At 37.0% G+C, this 19,787-nt stretch overlaps 2 protein-coding genes across 3 annotated transcripts in view; one reads left to right on the top strand and one right to left on the bottom strand.

Moving 5' to 3' along the window:
- Positions 1-8,515, top strand: part of LOC149945467 (nose resistant to fluoxetine protein 6-like) — a 57,810-nt gene extending 49,295 nt beyond the window's left edge. Inside the window, exons 3-15 of one of the 2 annotated variants that reach the window (XM_090175099.1) lie at positions 428-542; positions 604-691; positions 3,907-4,001; positions 4,080-4,256; positions 4,861-4,954; positions 5,023-5,112; positions 5,622-5,787; positions 6,283-6,362; positions 6,832-6,954; positions 7,016-7,136; positions 7,655-7,841; positions 7,898-8,040; positions 8,101-8,515. In XM_090175099.1, coding sequence (XP_090031225.1) covers positions 428-542; positions 604-691; positions 3,907-4,001; positions 4,080-4,256; positions 4,861-4,954; positions 5,023-5,112; positions 5,622-5,787; positions 6,283-6,362; positions 6,832-6,954; positions 7,016-7,136; positions 7,655-7,841; positions 7,898-8,040; positions 8,101-8,337 — 1,716 coding nt within the window. In that variant the 3' untranslated portion in view covers positions 8,338-8,515. The remainder of the gene's footprint in view (positions 1-427; positions 543-603; positions 692-3,906; positions 4,002-4,079; positions 4,257-4,860; positions 4,955-5,022; positions 5,113-5,621; positions 5,788-6,282; positions 6,363-6,831; positions 6,955-7,015; positions 7,137-7,654; positions 7,842-7,897; positions 8,041-8,100) is intronic. The other variant, XM_090175100.1, reaches the window with a different exon arrangement.
- A 2,327-nt stretch (positions 8,516-10,842) lies between these two features.
- On the bottom strand, positions 10,843-11,703 carry LOC149945466 (P2X purinoceptor 7-like). The gene is made up of 3 exons (XM_090175864.1): positions 11,470-11,703; positions 11,169-11,390; positions 10,843-11,073 (listed from the first exon to the last, which is right to left on the bottom strand). The coding sequence occupies exons 1-3, from the start codon at positions 11,622-11,624 to the stop codon at positions 10,917-10,919; spliced, it is 534 nt and encodes a 177-aa protein (XP_090031990.1). The 5' UTR covers positions 11,625-11,703; the 3' UTR covers positions 10,843-10,916.
- Between the last annotated feature and the right edge of the window lie 8,084 nt (positions 11,704-19,787).

Below are 19,787 nucleotides of genomic sequence, written 5' to 3'. Positions count from 1 at the left end.
AATATATCTTCTTTCTGAATGTAGTTATATTCGAATTTAGACTTTTACGCATTTAACTACTGTGCAGTAATTATGCGAAAAATTACCATAAGCCAACAGACTAACCCAAATCAAGGGGTCCGACATTGCCCAATTTTGAGTTTAGGATTTGGAATCTCAAGTTGTTTTGGAAATCAAAAACTTATGTTTGAGATTTCAAAGCACATTTTTCGGTTTTTATCGGGTTTTAAGGCTGATTTGGAGATTTTTGATCTGATTTTCGAGCAGATATCGGGATTTTCAAGTTGAATTCAATTTTTTTTTAAGTAATTTTTTTATAGAGCGTACGGGATTTGTAGGAATGTCGGACCCCTCAACTGAAATTTTTCTGTGTTATACTTAATAGTGCTAAGTAACTTTTGCGAACACTAATAAGCCACCCGTTTAGCTGATGAACTATCTCGGTGAGATGTTATTCGCTTCGTACGAAAATGCCATGAAGTTTGGCTTGTGCATTCCATCCGCTTGTCAGAAAGAGGATCTGGACCAGATTGTGGAATATGGTACGTTGAAGACTCTTCCAGTGAGCTTAACTCCAAATTAACGATCCTTTCCCTGACGCAGCGGGAAGTCAAATCGGAGCAAACGTTGAAGTCGAAAGTTGCCAAGTACCGCAACCATTCCACATGAGCACGTTACAGATTGTCATTTTGTAAGCTGCTATTATCAGAAGTTAATTATTTAAGTTATTCAAACGATATTGTTCTCATAATGGAGACATTGATCTTCAGACCAGAGCCGAGGGGGATTAACGCTTTTATCATTGAAATTTAATTGAAACCCAATTCATGATAATTTCATTCAATTAACGATAATTTCATCAAATTAATAATGATTTATTCCCACTAATCTTGATTTATTCCAATTAACCATGATTTATTCAAATTAATCATGATTTATTTGCATTAACCATGATTAATTCAAATTAATCATAATTTATTTGAATTAATCATGATTTATTCTAATTATTCATAAATTATGCCACTGCATGACTATATAATCCATTTTAATGGGATTTCCTTCCATGAATCATTATTTCTTCCAATTTATTAGGATTTCCACCTATTGAACATGAAATCCTCCTATGAATCATGATTTTGTACACTTTATCTTAAAATCTTCCTATGAATCATTATTTTGTACAATTTATCTTAAAATCCTCCTATGAATCATGATTTTGTACAATTTATCTTAAAATCATCCTATTAATAATGATTTCCTCCATTTAACGATGATTTAATCCAATTAACGATGATTTCATCAAATTAATCATAATTTAAACTTTTAAATCGGGATTTCATCCTTCTAATCATTATTTCTTCTTTATATTCATGATTTCCTTTTAATAATTATTTATCTTTTTTAATCATGATTTAATCTTTTTCAATATGGTTTAAACTTTTTATAATCATTTAATCTTTTCATATTTTGAGTGTGTTCTAATAATCATGTTATTAATCCCAATGCTAAATATTTGTAAATTTGAGCCAAGAGCCGCAATTTTTAATTTTCATTTAATCTTTTTAATCCTGATATATTCTTTTAAACTGTGGTATATTCATTTTAATAATGATTTAATCCTTTTAATCGTGTTTAATATTTTCAATCATGATTTTATCTTTTGAATAATGATTAAATTTTTATAGATTCGCCATCGCTTCTAAAGGTATATATTTGGAAATTTGAGACTACAGCTGCATTTTCGCCCTTACTAAACAGCACTTTAATATATGTAACCTGTTAGGCTGTTAGTTGTTCTGCCAAAATCCAAGATATACAATTATACAGTAGTTGAGCCATCGTTTCACACCCAATCCCTTTGGATTTGTGTGTACATGTTCCACGTACAGTGTAACCGATGCCACCGTGTCGTTGATATATCTTTGACCGTTAGATCTAGAAGGGTCAATGATATGTCAATTTATTGGGAAGAACACCTTCTTGATAGCCCAATATTGATTTTGGGGACAGGGTGCCCAGAAATTTAATAGCGTCCATTTCTGCGATTTTGGCATTCTTCTACTGAACTCATCGACCGACGCAGTTAAAAGAGTAAATGATGTTTCATTCGAAAGAAAATGATCCCACCTTTTTGGAAATTATATCAATTTCGGCAATCGAGCCAAAAACTCTAGAAAAGTTCAGTTTCAATTTTATCCATGGTCTTTTTTTGAATTATCATTTTATTAACGTTTCCCGCGTATTAAAGCTTGGGGGGTATTGTCCCAATGGTGGACAAAGTCTGTAATCTTATAGCTTTAATCAGGTGCTAGTTTTAGTAGCGTACTGTTACTTTTTACGCTTTTATCATAAATGTAGGTCATGTTTATTAAGAAAGCATTGTTACGGTTTTTTCACCGGGTGAGGAACAACCGAATCTGATTCTGTTCTTAAAGACCCAAAAGTGTATCAACTCTATCTTGGTCGTGGGGTTGCAGATTGGTTAGCACTTTCGCCTCGCAGCATGAGAGCCGGGTTCGATTCCAGCTTGTGGCACTGGGTGAAAACTCGGAACCACTCCTGCGAAGAGTTTGAAAGTTATCTTCCCACTGGTTAAAGGGGTTTTCCCTTTCAATAAAAAGTTGTAGAGGTCAACGGCAAACGTTAGTGTACGGAGCTGTTGGCATGCCACCACCCATCTACGCATTGTGACCAGGCCACCTGTTTAAGGCATTAAAAGTCGCTTGATGACTTGGGCCTAAGGTGGTGCCTTGCCGGTTATAATTTAAGGGTGTCAACTCTATATTGTTGCCCTTCAAAATATTTCCTGAGAACTAGTCTCACAATAGACAACATAGCCTACTAGTTGGTGAAGTAAAAGCAAATTTATATTTTGATTTTCACTTTTCAATTTTCTCGCCCACAGACACAAGTTCTAAAACGCCTCACTCGGCGGTGGTGGAGACGTATTTTTAAGCCCAACTTCCACTCTCTCTATTCAATTTGCGACAAGCTCTCATTAAAAATTATACCGTACTGACCCCTATTGGGTTTTATGTCGCTTTTGGTGATAGAGATATATTTCTTCTCTTGGGTTTTTGTTGCTTAGTGCGTTTTTTTAGGAAAGGCTGGTTGAAATATCGTTCTAAATGAAGACGGTGGTTGGGAAGCTTTTGTCCCATTGGTTCAATTCTCATTTAACCGAATCACATTCGACCGACTGTCCCATTCGACCAACTGTCCCATTCGACCGACATTTTGTTTGCTCACAAGTGAAAGCATGAAACCTAACCTATCCTAACCTAAACTAACCTTACCTAAACTAACCTTACATAACCTTACCTAACCTCACCTCACCTCACCTTACCTTACCTAACCTAACCTTACCTAAACTAGCCTAACATAACCTTACCTAACCTCACCTCACCTCACCTCACCTTACCTTACCTAACCTCACCTAACTTAACCTAACTTAACCTAACCTAACCTAAACTTACCTTACCTAACCTAACCTGACCTTTTTAAAATAAATTGGATTCGACCCAATGGGATTGCAAACTTAGAATTCGATCAATTGGGAAAGTATATTTTTTTATTCAAACCATTGGGAATTCAACCCAATAATATTCTATCCAACGGGAATATACCGTTGGGAAAGCGCTCCTTTTCGTAAATAATCCATTTATTTAGTTAGTGAACCCGGATATTGTAAAGTAAAATGCCCTGCTTGGTGCTCCACAAATTAACTCGAAGAGGCCCTTTTTTAAACCCTCTAAAGTCGATTTGGCGGTCCACAAGAAAAATTAGAAGTGTTATAGCCTGCAATTTTCCGGACCATTTAAAAAAACTGAAGTTAATTCACTTCTAGTATAATAACATACATGTAGTAGAAATGTTTTAACTTCAAATTTGAACTTGTTCATTTAGGGCATTGCTTTTAAGTTTTATAATGATATGTCTGGTGGCCACCATAATATCCGAAGTTCATCAACACAGTCTCGGGGTGGATAAGGAAATGGACAGTAAGTTCATAGACTGATTGGTTCCCAAAACTCTGGCCCTGTTCCAAAATTCTCTAAATTGATCATTTACATCCGCAGTAAGCTATGTTCAACGAATTACGCAATCATTTTCGATAGTTGAAAATTTTAGGAAGGTTTTCGGAACTAAACCAGCCGCCAAACGTTCCTTGGATGCTATGAATGGGATCCGATACCTGTCGGCCACCTGGGTGGTGCTGGGACACGGTTATTTCCTCTTAAACAGAAATTTATTAAGTAGGATTATTAGGAGAGATAACCGATTGTTATCCATTAAGCAACGAAACTATATATTTCTACAGTGGGAATGTCTAGGGCCCCGATGATTTCCATGGAAACGGGCGTGGTTTACAGCCGAGATTTTCGCTCATGAAAATAGGTTAAAATCTGCGTCGATTAGGGATTAAGCTATGTCTTTAATACCTAGTCTACAATACCTGCTGTGCTTTTTTGAAACATCTAACTATACTTGTTTCAAACCGTATCTCAGTCAACTTCATTCTGACTAGTTATTTTAGGGTCGGCTAACGGTCGAATTTCAATTGCTTGCTTTACTACAGACTTTTGCCGACTCATCGCCAACTTTGACTCCTACCCGACTGACTCGACTGCTAGCCGACTAAAAAAAATTAAAACCCAATGCTACTGGGAGACTTCTGGTAAGCCTTTCTCCTAGTGAATGTCTTCCATTACCGACGACGGACAAAAAATTATTATGAAAATATGACGTAGTTTAAACCACACCCGTTTCTCCACGAGACCATATACCCATAGACATTCGAAGTGAATTAATATATAATTTCATTTTTGAGCGTAAATGAAAATGATATTTATCGTACAGGAGAACCGCTCAATTTTAAAGCGATGAAGGAAGACTTTTTCTTTACGGCCATCACGGGTGCTTTCGTGTCCGTCGAATCTTTCCTCTTAATCACGTAAGTGTCAAGTTAACACCCGCAAAGATGCTCGAGACACTGGACTAACATAATTCTAATACGCACAGCGGAGTCTTACTTTCGTACAACGTCGTCATGCATTTCGACAAAAATCGATCTTACACTCCAATCATCAACTTCTTGCGCAGGATTTGGAGGTTCAAAAGATTTTTTATCCTTTATTTCAAAAATAACGGCAGTTGAAATCATTTAAACGTAGCTATGGAGTCTAGTGCCGTGATCAACTACATGTACTTATTTCTTAGATAACGTCTATTCAACATTTCGTAGCGCCCTCTGCTGACTAAAAATTAAATAAAAAAGATTTATGTTAAAATGTTTCATATCTATAATATTTTTTTAAAATTTTGTAATCATATTATATTTACACATATTTTAAACATTAGAATACGTTATTTAATCATTGTGTTATTATTATCATTTTTATATTTCTTCATTTTAATAATATAATTTAATATTAAAATATTATTAAAATTGGAAAATATGGTGCGTTATTGACCTAAAGATGGCGACAGTGGCATATTCCTAAATGAAACTCCATCAAAACCCTTCGAAAAGAGTGGGGATGGCTGATGGCTGTTTGTTTGTTCTCATTTGCTTCTATTCGATCTTGCTCATGCTAACAATATCGATATTCCCATTTAAGGTTTTGGCCAACTGTGCTGGTGATGACGGGTGTAATGATTCTTTTGCCGTTAATATCTTCAGGACCAGACTACAATGAGACCATGGTAGACATCGCCGACAATTGCGAAACAAAATGGTGGACCAATATAATTTTCATCACAAATTTCATTCCCATTAACTCTGGGGTAAATAACTTGTTTTCAAGCCATCGTTAATAAAGGGAATAAAACCTCTAGTACCTTTGGAACAGACCCAAAAGGGTTCCAATATTTTCCTTTTTCTCTTGTGGCTAAATTTGGACATTTTCGGGTACTCTTAGTGGTTTGTTGCGGATGTAATCCCTAATATTGTTTTGGCCTTAAATGCAAACATAAGTAGCAAAAGAAGAATAAGTATTACATTAAACATAAACACCGAGCTAATTTTCAAAAATATTGCGGTTTAGTGCAGCACAAAGCCCCCTGGTGTCTAAATATGCCGAAGGTAAAACTACCCAAGACGATAATACTCGTAACTCTACAAAGTTCGTTTGCAAGACCAAGGTGGAGCTGGGTGAGAGGGTCAGTGTTGAAAATAATAAGGTTAATTAGCACTAAACAATGGGAACTTTCTTACTTATAGATATATTGTAACTTATGATACAAACTATAATGAGCTTTGTTTTATTGTTGCATTTGCAGTGCCTGCAACACTTGTGGTACGTTTCCGTTGACATGCAACTATTTCCACTTAGTATCGTCTATTACTACCTTCTGTTCAGGTACAGTACGATCGTTGTCTTCGTTATTCTAAAAGCCCGTGCACGCCTCCCGACGCGACGTCTTGTTTCTTTCCGTCTGATTCACTGAAGATGGCTCTAATCTGGACCTTATAAAGGTTCTTAAAAACCCTTATCTTATTTTTTACCACAAGACACAACAACAGTTTATAATTAAATCATTTAAACTAATAGATATGCGTCCTCACCTTTCTTTTCCTCAAATGCTGAGAATTAAATGAAATAACATATGAATGTGTTAAAATGCAATAGATTGCACTTTGCAACGACATGTTTTTGTTGCCTAGGCTACAGGATCAAGACACAAGAGCCTAGTGGCCAGAATTGTCAAATTAAAATGCAAGAAATTAATTAATGAAATTTCACGTGTACGGGCTTTTGTAAAAACGTGGACAACGAGACGATTTATAATATTCTAATTACGACAACTAACGAAACTTAACTTTTACAGAAATCCACTCTATGGGAAGGTGTTTCTTGGTATTTGCACGTCCATATCGGCTGTTTCCACTGGACTGGTCACTTATTTAATGGACTATCCTCCAGCTACCCTAGTCAACGCTGTGGATGAAAGGTAGAGCCGTTAAGGTTAAAATTAAATGATAGTGTGTTACATTATTCTATGTCCAACACAGATTTATTATTAAATTTTTCCGCAACGGGTACGCTCTACCTCACGTTCACCTGGGAGTGTACAGCATCGGTTTATTCCTGGGAACATACCTGGCAAGACACAAGAATACCTCTGTTACACGAGTACGTTAAGTAGCTATAATGGAAAAAGGTAGCGACAGTGAGGATACTTTTGGAATTCGTTTAGTCATTCCAATTGACCAATCAAAGTGATAAAATTGTGGGAACTTAAAAAGGCAGGGGAAAATATCAGACTAATATCAGATTGGAATCAGTTCTAAAATTAACAGATTAACAAATTTCTCTTAAGTATTAAACTCTAGTCTACCAATTGTTGAATTGCCCTGGTAAAATATGTTTACAAAAAATCTCGTATTTTTGTGTTAATATTTTTAAATTCCATTATAATGAGTTGATTCTGAATTGTTTTCAATTTTGCAGCACAATATTTTCTTTTAAATTGTCTACAGAATCTAATCGTATAATAATTGGACTTTCTATTGCTTATTTAGTATGGTACTTGGGGCAACACAGAGGGGGGGGGGACAAAGAGAACGATCAAATAATTCTTCAACCTGTAAAATGTTCGGGATAGCCGGGACCGTGAAATTACTAATTTTTATTCTTACTTTAATGTACAGGGTAAAGCCGCACTAGCTTGGATATTGTCCGTTTGCGTTGGAATTACGGTAGTTTACGCCGTCTATCCGTGGAACGTTGATGTCCAATATACGATGTTGGAAGCCGTGCTTTTCTCGGCGACTCAACGGACAGTTTGGGCTCTTTGTTTAGCTTGGGTCGTGTACGCCTGTTACGTCGGCAAAGGAGGTTAGCCATAAAATAAATTGTTAGAAACACGCCAATGAAACTATTTAAATTGACAGGGTATGTCAACAGCATATTATCGTGGCCCGGCTTCCAGCCTCTTGTCAAAATATCCTACGGTCTGTACTTGGTCCACGTACCCGTTTACCTGGTCTTCTACGCCTCCAGGCTGGGAAACCAAGATGTCTCGCACAGCGCATTGGTAAGAGTAATTTACGTAAAGGTACCCTTAACCTTAATCCAAACCCTATATATTTCAAAGATCTTCAATTATTTCGGAACGTTGGTCACGAGCCACATCTTGGCTGTGTTCTTGAGACTGTTCTATGAGGCACCTTGCATCGAGCTGGAACGCGTATTTTTCTCTTGGTTGTCAAGTCGCACCCATATCAAGTCCAAGAAGGTCAAGGAAGACCAAACTGATGACATTTTCATGAGGAAGAACTCCATTTGTGAGCGAGAGGACGTTGAAAATGGCGCCTTCAAAATACACTTGTAGACAATACTTTCTAAATGATTAGACACGATGCTTACTAATGTGACCCGCTATCAAAATTAATTCTAAACTAGTTAACAGAACGAACAAGTTAAACATTACCAATAGACCAAATTTACATTTAAACAGGTGGATTATGAAATAAAGTTATTGTAATGGAGCCACCAGGCTGAGACTGAAATTTGAAATTATTTCCAAACTGGGTCTCCTTTTATGTTGAATAAATAAAGCTTGAACCAAGAATGTCTTTTTTAGAGAAGCCTTCATAAAAATGAGTTGATATGAAATTTGTTTGTCGCCGGGGAAAAATGAGTGGGAATAAAATATAAGATTAATATAATTTATAAATATTTAATTAAATATAAGATTAATATAATTTATAAATATTTAATTAAATATAAGATTAATATAATTTATAAATATTTAATTAAATATAAGATTAATATAATTTATAAATATTTAATTAAATATATGATTAATATAATTTATAAATATTTAATTAAAGGTTACATTTAAGAAAGACGTACTTTGCCGCAATACACGCTTCTATCTCTGGCGTCCCCCAAAACGGGCGAAAAGGGGGAAAAAACGGCGCTTGGTGCGCTGACGTCAAAAAAGGGAATTCCTCTCTATCAGGCTCCGTCACAGCGATCGTCTACGGTACTTCCGCGCTTTAGCCTTTTAGGGCCTTACTTTGAGTTAACTCTTGCCTAATTTTTATTGTTATTTTTTAATATTCTAGTACTTAAATTAAATAAAGTATAGACTATGGTGGTTTACTGCAGTGCGTACGGTTGTAATTCGGCTTATAGCAAGGGAAAGAATAGTTTTTTCAAGTTTCCTCTGGATAACTCATCGCTATTAAAAATATGGGTGTCTAAAGTAAAAAGGAAGAACTTTAAACCCACGAAGTACTCGAGATTATGTCAAAAACATTTCGAAACTAGTTGTTTTGAAACAAATACAAACGCTGAATTTCTTCAAAGTCTTGGTGTTGAAAGCACTTTTTGGCCTAAACGGATGTTAGTTAAAGGAGCAATTCCGACTATCTTTGCATACCAAAAAGAAAAGGAAACCAAACGTCCAAGGAGTCTTATATCAAAAAGGCAAAAGAAACTAGTAAGAATTATCCAGGGTTATATTATTTTAAAAGATTTAAAAACATTGTTCAATAATTTAGGAAATAGAAAACATTCTGGGTGAGGCTGAGACCGAGGCTAAGACAATTGGAGTGGTGTCAAATGCAGAGATGTCAGTTGAGGAAGTTTTAACTTTGAACCCTACTCCAAATCCTATATCAATCCAGACTGATATGCAAGATGCTTTTACTATGATGGATCTACAGCTCAAATCCAGAAAAGTACAAACGGTTAAGATTAATAAGCATTTCCGTTCAAAAAGTACGCAAACTATCGAGAAAAGTCAATCTGAAAACAAGCTACCTATGCCAGAGGAATTGAAGCCCTCTTGCAGTTGTCAATCTAAGGATTATGCTGATTCTAGTACTCAATACTACTCAAGTGACATTAAAAATGAAGATTGCAACCCAGATGACCTTAATACCTCATTTTACGAACCCTCTTCGGAATCAGAGTAATGGAAAATATTTTTATATCTCCTTTCATTTAATTGTGTCTTAAATAATGCTTTATTTAAAAACAGGAGTGATTCTGACTTTGATATTGAGGAAGAGTTACCCGAAGGTCCGGCTGGAGGAAAAAAGTTCATAGTGTTTATGAGTAACCTCATGCAACTCTTCACATTCTGTCGACACTGCTTTGGGGCCACTGCTGCGAAAATTAAATATATTAAGGGGTCAATGGTGTGCATCGAATCTCTTTGTCTGAATGGACACTCTCAATGCTGGTATAGTCAACCTCTCGATGGAAAACTGCCCATTGGAAATTTGTTATTAGCAGCTGGCATGTTGTTTAACGGAAACCATCCGACTAATATCATTCGAATGCTCAAAACATTAAACATTCATTGCCTTTCATTGTCAACCTACTATTTAATCCAGAAATATTATTTATATCCGTCTATAATGGAGGTGTGGAAGAAGGAAGAAGCTGATAACATTGCAGAGCCAATAAAGGGAAACCTACTTTGGTATTTCGAAAGGAGGATTCTACCTATGGTGAGATTATTAAATTTATTTGTGATATTTTGAGAAAAAAAATTAAAATATTTTTAATTTTAGGTTATGTCGAAACGCTATACCAAAAGGTTCTAGAAATGAGAAAGATTTATCCCACTTACGAAGAAGCTAATAAGTCTTTGGGAAAAGATATTGTACCACCTCCCCTTTCATATTCATATGATCACCCACCTAAAGAAGAATTACTTACAAAATTTACAAGTAGATTTTGCCAAAAAAAGTAGTTTAATGATTCTTTAACAGTCTGACTGATTAAAAAATTCTAATTTTATTTTAAATTTGTAAAAAGTTTTAAAAATGACAACCCTTGTAAATTATTTTAAAAATGAGACCAGTTTATTAAACTCCTGGAGCATTTACTTTTTCATGACAAATATAACTGAACCTTTTCTAAAGAATTTGACTAAATCTCAATCACTAAAATTTAAACATGTAGATATCCTTGGTAAGTGTCATCTGGTGAGGGAAATCTTGCACGAATGCGAGAGATAACACAGGATGGAATCACTACTCTCAATCGCTCACCCAGATTTTTGTAAATCATGCCAACAAATTGCCTGTAGGCTGTATATCTGAATCGTCTAAAAACCAAAATAATAATGAAATAATTGTTATAATATAATAATGAAAACCAAACTTATACATAGACAAATTATTTGTCAATGGTTATACGTACGCATTTGGATCATTGTTAGGTAACCCAAGCCATCTTATAAAGTTCCGGGCATATAATCGGTACGCTGTGTTTAAAACATAAATATTTAGGCACACTGCCTCAAATCCAGGGTGTAGAGTAATGCACGAGACTTCTTCCATTTTATTTCTAACTTCTCTCTGCTCTACACAGCACGTACACTCATCCTCCGTTGCCATAGCTTTACAATTTGTACATCTACACCTAATTGGCATTCATTTAAAATTAATCACATGGTTGAAACCAATTAAATAATTGAATAATTGAAAATTAATACACTCACCAGGTATTCACATCTACATCTAAGCGGTGGCCATAATCATCTGATTCATCAGAATCATTTGATTCATTATAACTATAATTTTCCGATATATCAGACTCACTAGAACTACTACTATTTCTTTCTGGCTCAAATCTATATGGTTCTATTTGTTGCATCGCTAAAATGTAAAATTAAATCACTCGAAATTTAGGACTACCGACCACGAGGTTTAAATTGCCGCTTAGGCAGTTTCCCGCCTGTGACGTCGGCCTTAATATAAACATGTGACCACTAGCGTTTTCCCGTTTTGGAGTGAATCGCGTCGTCTGCTTAAATATCCACTTTCTAATGCGAATTAAAAATTAATTACGGTCACAAAATAATAAATGAACTGTTTTTATGATATATTATACTGTAAGCTTCACGAAAAAATAGGTTTTTATTTTTATTAAATGTAACCTTTAAATATAAGATTAATATAATTTATAAATATTTAATTAAATATAAGATTAATATAATTTATAAATATTTAATTAAATATAAGATTAATATAATTTATAAATATTTAATTAAATATAAGATTAATATAATTTATAAATATTTAATTAAATATAAGATTAATATAATTTATAAATATTTAATTAAATATAAGATTAATATAATTTATAAATATTTAAAATGATGTAGAATAAATTATAGTACCTAACGTTATAACTTCGTAAAGGACATTCGCCAAAGTGGTTTTCGAAAAACAACGTAGCTTAACAAGCGTCGGTTAGAGTAAATCTCTTGCACGCAGCAAACTCGGGTTCGATTTCCGGCCAGCGCCAAGAAATCGCAAATTGATACTAAGACGAATACCGTGAACAATTGGTGGAAACCCTGCCATTGGACATTGAGAGGTTGCATTACACTCTGCACTCGGTCCGTCCCAAAAGTCAATAAGAAGAAGTTGAAGTGTAAACGCCCTTACAAACACAACAGACTCAACAAACACAAACACAACAGACTCAACAAACACAAAAACAACAGACTCAACACCCACAACCGTCATAATACAAACTCAACACCCACAACCGTCATAACATAAACTCAACATTCACACCCTAAACATAAACATTACAATAACGAAATATCCAATCAAACTGAGATAAAACAGTCACGACAGTGAGCGTTAACGAAAAAACACCATCTAAACGTAACAAAACCGCAAATTAATCCGTTAACGCTCACCGTCGCACGGTGGTTTTGCCAACCCTTCGACAGTCCTAGCAACTGCGAACGCAGAGATTTCGAGAAACTGCGTACGCAATGATTAACCTTGACAGGAAAATGCGAACGCGTTCGCAGGACCGACACACAGACATACAGACACGGTGATTGTATAACCCCTCCTAGGGGTCAAGAGGTAAAAATAACAATTATAAACATTAGCTAGTTCTTTTCGCTGGTATGAATAACCATTTGAAACTAAATGTATACTACTACTATAACTAACAAAGTTACTTTGTCAACTTCTATACAGGGCGATTCAATAGTCAGTACAGAAATTTCTGGTGGTTGTAGGGGATGAGCTGAGAAGTATACAGGTTTTCGTCGCGTTTCTCTGCGACGAGTTTAAAGAGGGCTAGAGGGCTTCAAAGTTTGACCTACTACCCCCTGGAAGTAGGCTGCTGTAAGCACGCACCCACGAAGCAGGAAAAAAACTATTTCAGGGCTTATGTAGTTAAAATATTTTTTATTTCAGGGGCGTGATATGTTAACTATATAAGCCCTGAAATAGTTTTTTTTCCTGCTTCGTGGGTGCGTGCTTACGGCAGCCTACTTCCAGGGGGTAGTAGACTGTTAACAAAATTTTTAGAGAAAGTGAGTCACCCTTTTTTTCTTTGAAAAAATACACTACATGTCTACATCTCTGCCACGGACGGTCATTTCAAAATAGTCGTCAAAATATATAGCGAAGAGAACTATATACAAGCCTTAAATCTAGTCACAAGATTGCTTGTTGTTTTGTTTATTTTTCTCTGCCACGCGCGTAACTTCCCCTCCGCGGGAGGAGAAGTGACGGCTGCTTAAGGCACCCGTTGCGTTTTTGCTTACGCGCTTACCCCCTGGTATTATACAATGGGTATTATCCTTTTTAAATGGAGTAAACATAAACCCATAAAATATGTGCATTAGTTGAAAGTCACAAGTTTGAAATTTTTCAGCAATTTCTCTTTTAATTCGGCTACGGAAAATTTATCAATATGAAAAAATGGGGCCCACTTTTTAATAAATTGGTGGCCCCTTCTAATTTTCCACGTAGGCACGTGCCTACTCGTGCCTATTGCTGGCGGTGCCACTGTGCGCAGAACTGTTAACTCAGAGAGACAACCAATAGAATTTGAGGGTTAGTTGTCGTTTTGATCACGTGATGGATTAATCTCAACCAATAGGAAACAATCTTCAGTTGTTGTTTAAGCCTAGTTAAATATATTCGACATGTGATAATTATTAGTTCGAAAAATTACGTTAGGGGTCATCCTGATATAGTGTCAATGGGTTTTTTCCACACTGGTACTTGAAAAATAACGTCTGTGTAGTCATTAACCAAAGGGAATCAACTCTTAGTTGCAGATTCGATATTATCTCAAGAGCCTTATCTACACGTCATATAGCATTCTTTCAGTCCTAGGGAATAGCCGTTCGTCGACTATTTTACGGTATAGGCTTAAGGATTTCCGACCATAGAAGAGAAAAAGTAAGTTTCTATTTTCATACATTATTTTACTATATTTAAAATGAAATTTTAAGGCGTTCTTTTGCATATTGGAAATGTATTTTAACGTATTAGAAATAGAAAATTATGCCTAAATTAGGTCGTGTAGGGCTAAGATTAGCGTAGAAAGTAAGTTACTATTTTTGTAGTAGACTATTTTTAAAACAATTTGCATATTGAAAAAGCTGTTAAATTGAGAAATTTAAGCGTAGATATTTAGGCCTAACCAGTTTAAACCATATTGAGAAAATTAGGCTTAGCATGTTGGATTAGAGAATGTATCATTTGAAACTATAGAAAATATTTTGTCTAGAGCGGCTATGCATATCGAAGCGTATCGACTTGAAACGTTTCGTCATTGGAAAAACCCACATGTCCCTAAAGAAAACTAGCGGAGGCTGGATTCTACTATATTCAGCGTGGAGATGAAGTACGATGTTACAAGTGCCACGGTATCTTAGAACACTTAGAATCAGGAGACGTGCCAGAACTTGAACATGCCATATTCTTCACACGATGTCCGTTGATGGATAATTCACCCTCGGAAAAAAAAGGTACCTCTCACTAGAATGGGACATTCCACCTACGCCAAGAGCGACTACTGTCGTCGACAAATGCATCTCGCTTGTATCATATGTCAGACGAAACTGCTGTTAGACGCTACAAATACGTAAGGTAGAACTTTTTATTAAATTATTTATAGAAGTTGCGCTTGCAGAAGGTAGTTTCATCCCTTTAATTGATATTGTTTATATCCCTTTCGAAGATCGAATTAATCAAATGGACCAAAATGGACCCAAAGTACCCTAAACTGGACCTGTTATATTTTTGTATTGTAAAACTCCCATAGAGATTCCCCTAAAAAGAAAAAAAAACTCGCGATCCAATTTTGGGTACATGAAGTATTTCGGAGAGGGAACCCCCACTAGGAAAATATAGAGATTGGCTAGCGATAGGGAAAATAAATTCTGGCAAACTGCTGCGATTTATTGCGAATGGGGGAAAACCGATTTCTAGCGATTGGGTAAGCGGCGGGGAAAGCAGTGAGTAGATTTATAGCGATTGGGGGAAAGCAGAGAGAGAATCTACTGATTACGGTCTGGGGATTGCGAGGTAACAATTATGGAGTTTAGGGAGGGGGAATTCTAGAGAATGAAAATTATGGTGAATGGCAGCGATAACAAATTCTGGCGATTGGGGAGGGGGAGGGGAGAAGCAGAAGAAATCTTGGCGAATGAAAATTATAGCGATTGGGGTGGGAGGAAGTCAGAGTCTGTGAGGAAGCAGAGATGTCTGACTATTAAGATAAGATAGCAGCGCTGGGGAATACTAATTCTAGTGAATGAAAATTATAGCGATTGGGGTGGGAGGAAGTCAGAGTCTGTGATGAAGCAGAGATGTCTGACTATTAAGATAAGATAGCAGCGCTGGGGAATACAAATTCTAGAGAATGAAAATTATAGCGATTGGGGTGGGAGGAAGTCAGAGTCTGTGAGGGAGCAGAGATGTCTGACTATTAAGATAAGATAGCAGCGCTGGGGAATACAAATTCTAGAGAATGAAAATTATAGCGATTGGGGTGGGAGGAAGTCAGAGTCTGTGAGGAAGCAGAGATGTCTGACTATTAAGATAAGATAGCAGCGCTGGGGAATACAAATTCTAGAGAATGAAAATTATAGCGATTGGGGTGGGAGGAAGTCAGAGTCTGTGAGGAAGCAGAGATGTCTGACTATTAAGATAAGATAGCAGCGCTGGGGAATACTAAATCTAGTGAATGAAAATTATAGCGATTGGGGTGGGAGGAAGTCAGAGTCGGTAGGGGAGCAGATATGTCTGGCTATTGAGATAAGATAGCAGCGCTGGGGTATAAAAATTCTAGATAATTAAAATTTTAGCGATTGGGGTGGGAGGAAGTCAGAGTCTGTGAGGGAGCAGAGATGTCTGACTATTAAGATAAGATAGCAGCGCTGGGGAATACTAATTCTAGAGAATGAAAATTATAGCGATTGGGGTGGGAGGAAGTCAAAGTCTGTGGGGGAGCAGAGATGTCTGACTATTAAGATAAGATAGCAGCGCTGGGGAATACTAATTCTAGTGAATGAAAATTATAGCGATTGGGGTGGGAGGAAGTCAGAGTCTGTGAGGGAGCAGAGATGTCTGACTATTAAGATAAGATAGCAGCGCTGGGAAATACAAATTCTAGAGAATGAAAATTATAGCGATTGGGGTGGGAGGAAGTCAGAGTGTGTGAGGGAGCAGATATGTCTGGCTATTGAGATAAGATAGCAGCGCTGGGGTATACAAATTCTAGAGAATGAAAATTATAGCGATTGGGGTGGGAGGAAGTCAGAGTCTGTGAGGGAGCAGAGATGTCTGACTATTAAGATAAGAAAGCAGCGCTGGGGAATACTAATTCTAGTGAATGAAAATTATAGCGATTGGGGTGGGAGGAAGTCAGAGTCTGTGAGGAAGCAGAGATGTCTGACTATTAAGATAAGATAGCAGCGCTGGGGAATACAAATTCTAGAGAATGAAAATTATAGCGATTGGGGTGGGAGGAAGTCAGAGTCTGTGAGGAAGCAGAGATGCCTGACTATTAAGATAAGATAGCAGCGCTGGGGAATACAAATTCTAGAGAATGAAAATTATAGCGATTGGGGTGGGAGGAAGTCAGAGTCTGTGAGGAAGCAGAGATGTCTGACTATTAAGATAAGATAGCAGCGCTGGGGAATACTAATTCTAGTGAATGAAAATTATAGCGATTGGGGTGGGAGGAAGTCAGAGTCTGTGAGGGAGCAGAGATGTCTGACTATTAAGATAAGATAGCAGCGCTGGGGAATACAAATTCTAGAGAATGAAAATTATAGCGATTGGGGTGGGAGGAAGTCAAAGTCTGTGGGGGAGCAGAGATGTCTGACTATTAAGATAAGATAGCAGCGCTGGGGAATACTAATTCTAGTGAATGAAAATTATAGCGATTGGGGTGGGAGGAAGTCAGAGTCTGTGAGGGAGCAGAGATGTCTGACTATTAAGATAAGATAGCAGCGCTGGGGAATACAAATTCTAGAGAATGAAAATTATAGCGATTGGGGTGGGAGGAAGTCAGAGTCGGTGGGGGAGCAGATATGTCTGGCTATTGAGATAAGATAGCAGCGCTGGGGTATACAAATTCTAGAGAATGAAAATTATAGCGATTGGGGTGGGAGGAAGTCAGAGTCTGTGGGGGAGCCGATATGTCTGGCTATTGAGATAAGATAGCAGCGCTGGGGTATACAAATTGTAGAGAATGAAAATTATAGCGATTGGGGTGGGAGGAAGTCAGAGTCTGTGGGGGAGCCGATATGTCTGGCTATTGAGATAAGATAGCAGCGCTGGGGAATACAAATTCTAGAGAATGAAAATTATAGCGATTGGGGTGGGAGGAAGTCAGAGTCTGTGAGGGAGCAGAGATGTCTGACTATTAAGATAAGATAGCAGCGCTGGGGAATACAAATTCTAGAGAATGAAAATTATAGCGATTGGGGTGGGAGGAAGTCAAAGTCTGTGGGGGAGCAGAGATGTCTGACTATTAAGATAAGATAGCAGCGCTGGGGAATACTAATTCTAGTGAATGAAAATTATAGCGATTGGGGTGGGAGGAAGTCAGAGTCTGTGAGGGAGCAGAGATGTCTGACTATTAAGATAAGATAGCAGCGCTGGGGAATACAAATTCTAGAGAATGAAAATTATAGCGATTGGGGTGGGAGGAAGTCAGAGTCGGTGGGGGAGCAGATATGTCTGGCTATTGAGATAAGATAGCAGCGCTGGGGTATACAAATTCTAGAGAATGAAAATTATAGCGATTGGGGTGGGAGGAAGTCAGAGTCTGTGAGGAAGCAGAGATGTCTGACTATTAAGTTAAGAAAGCAGCGCTGGGGAATACTAATTCTAGTGAATGAAAATTAAAGCGATTGGGGTGGGAGGAAGTCAGAGTCTGTGAGGAAGCAGAGATGTCTGACTATTAAGATAAGATAGCAGCGCTGGGGAATACAAATTCTAGAGAATGAAAATTATAGCGATTGGGGTGGGAGGAAGTCAGAGTCGGTGTGGGAGCAGATATGTCTGGCTATTGAGATAAGATAGCAGCGCTGGGGAATACTAATTCTAGAGAATGAAAATTATAGCTATGGGGTGGGAGGAAGTCAGAGTCTGTGGGGGAGCAGATATGTCTGGCTATTGAGATAAGATAGCAGCGCTGGGGAATACAAATTCTAGAGAATGAAAATTATAGCGATTGGGGTGGGAGGAAGTCAGAGTCGGTGGGGGAGCAGATATGTCTGGCTATTGAGATAAGATAGAAGCGCTGGGGAATACAAATTCTAGAGAATTAAAATTATAACGATTGGCGTGGGAGGAAGTCAGAGTCTGTGGGGAAGCATATATGTCTGGCTATTGAGATAAGATAGCAGAGCTGGGGAATACTAATTCTAGATAATGAAAATTATAGCGATTGGGGTGGGAGGAAGTCAGAGTCTGTGGGGGAGCCGATATGTCTGGCTATTGAGATAAGATAGCAGCGCTGGGGAATACAAATTGTAGAGAATGAAAATTATAGCGATTGGAATCGATAACAAATTCTAGCGATTGGGGAGGGGGGTAGGGGGGGAATGGGAAGTAGAGATAATTTTGCTGTTACCGTCTGGCGATTGAGGTACGATATCAGAGTAACAAAACTATTAGTGAGATACCGAGGGCATAAATTGTTGGAGCCTTACGAAGAAATTGACGGTGGTATCGGTGGCATCGGCTTCATTCTACGGCAAACTTATATGTACAAATTCGTAGGGATTGTATGTAAAATATAAATATATCTGTGAATAACTTAAAAACCAAATCATTTTCAAGGAAATTTTGCGCAACCCCATTGTGTTTTTACTTATTTTATGAGCCACTGACGATAAACTTCCTTATAGAGTTTTAATGTGTTGCATTTTAAAGACGGTCATTCGCATTTTGTGGAAGCAGCAAAAATGTTTACCATGGCAATTCTCATTTGCTTGAAACGCGATGAACTTTCTGTTGATACCATTTCAAGTTCTGGTGCATGTTACGCTGCAGCTGCCATTCTCCATTCCCTCAGGTTAAAAACCAGAGCTCGAACTTCCCACTGAGTCGGAAGTAAAAAAAATAAGTTTGCTAGCCTAGATGGATTATTCCTATATTAATTTAATGCAGACTTTTCGCTGAAAATTGAGTGGCCGAACACTTATTTTAAATGGTTTATAGATTCACGATATAACAACCAATTTTGAAGGGTGAAGCTTAGAAAAATGAGCAGAATATTTCATTCAAATTTCAAATATACATTAGATAAAAATGAATGATTTATAAAAGCGTGATAAAACGTTAAATTTTGAAGGTTATAGCATTCAAATTTGAATAAAGAGCCATTCATATTTGAATGTTAGAGCATAGATATTTGAAAAGAGATTCTTTCCTTCAAATTTGAATAATATAGCATAAATTAATGAATGGAATGAATAAGCGTGAAAAAACGTTTATATTTATAGGTTGTAGCGTTCAAATTTGAAATTATAAA

Source organism: Leiobunum rupestre, chromosome 5, assembly GCF_980474605.1.
Source record: "Leiobunum rupestre chromosome 5, qqLeiRupe1.1.hap1, whole genome shotgun sequence".
In the NCBI taxonomy this organism is placed as follows: Eukaryota; Metazoa; Arthropoda; class Arachnida; order Opiliones; family Sclerosomatidae; genus Leiobunum; species Leiobunum rupestre.
Note: the sequence above shows the minus strand (reverse complement) of the source record. Positions and strands in the feature narration are given on the sequence as shown.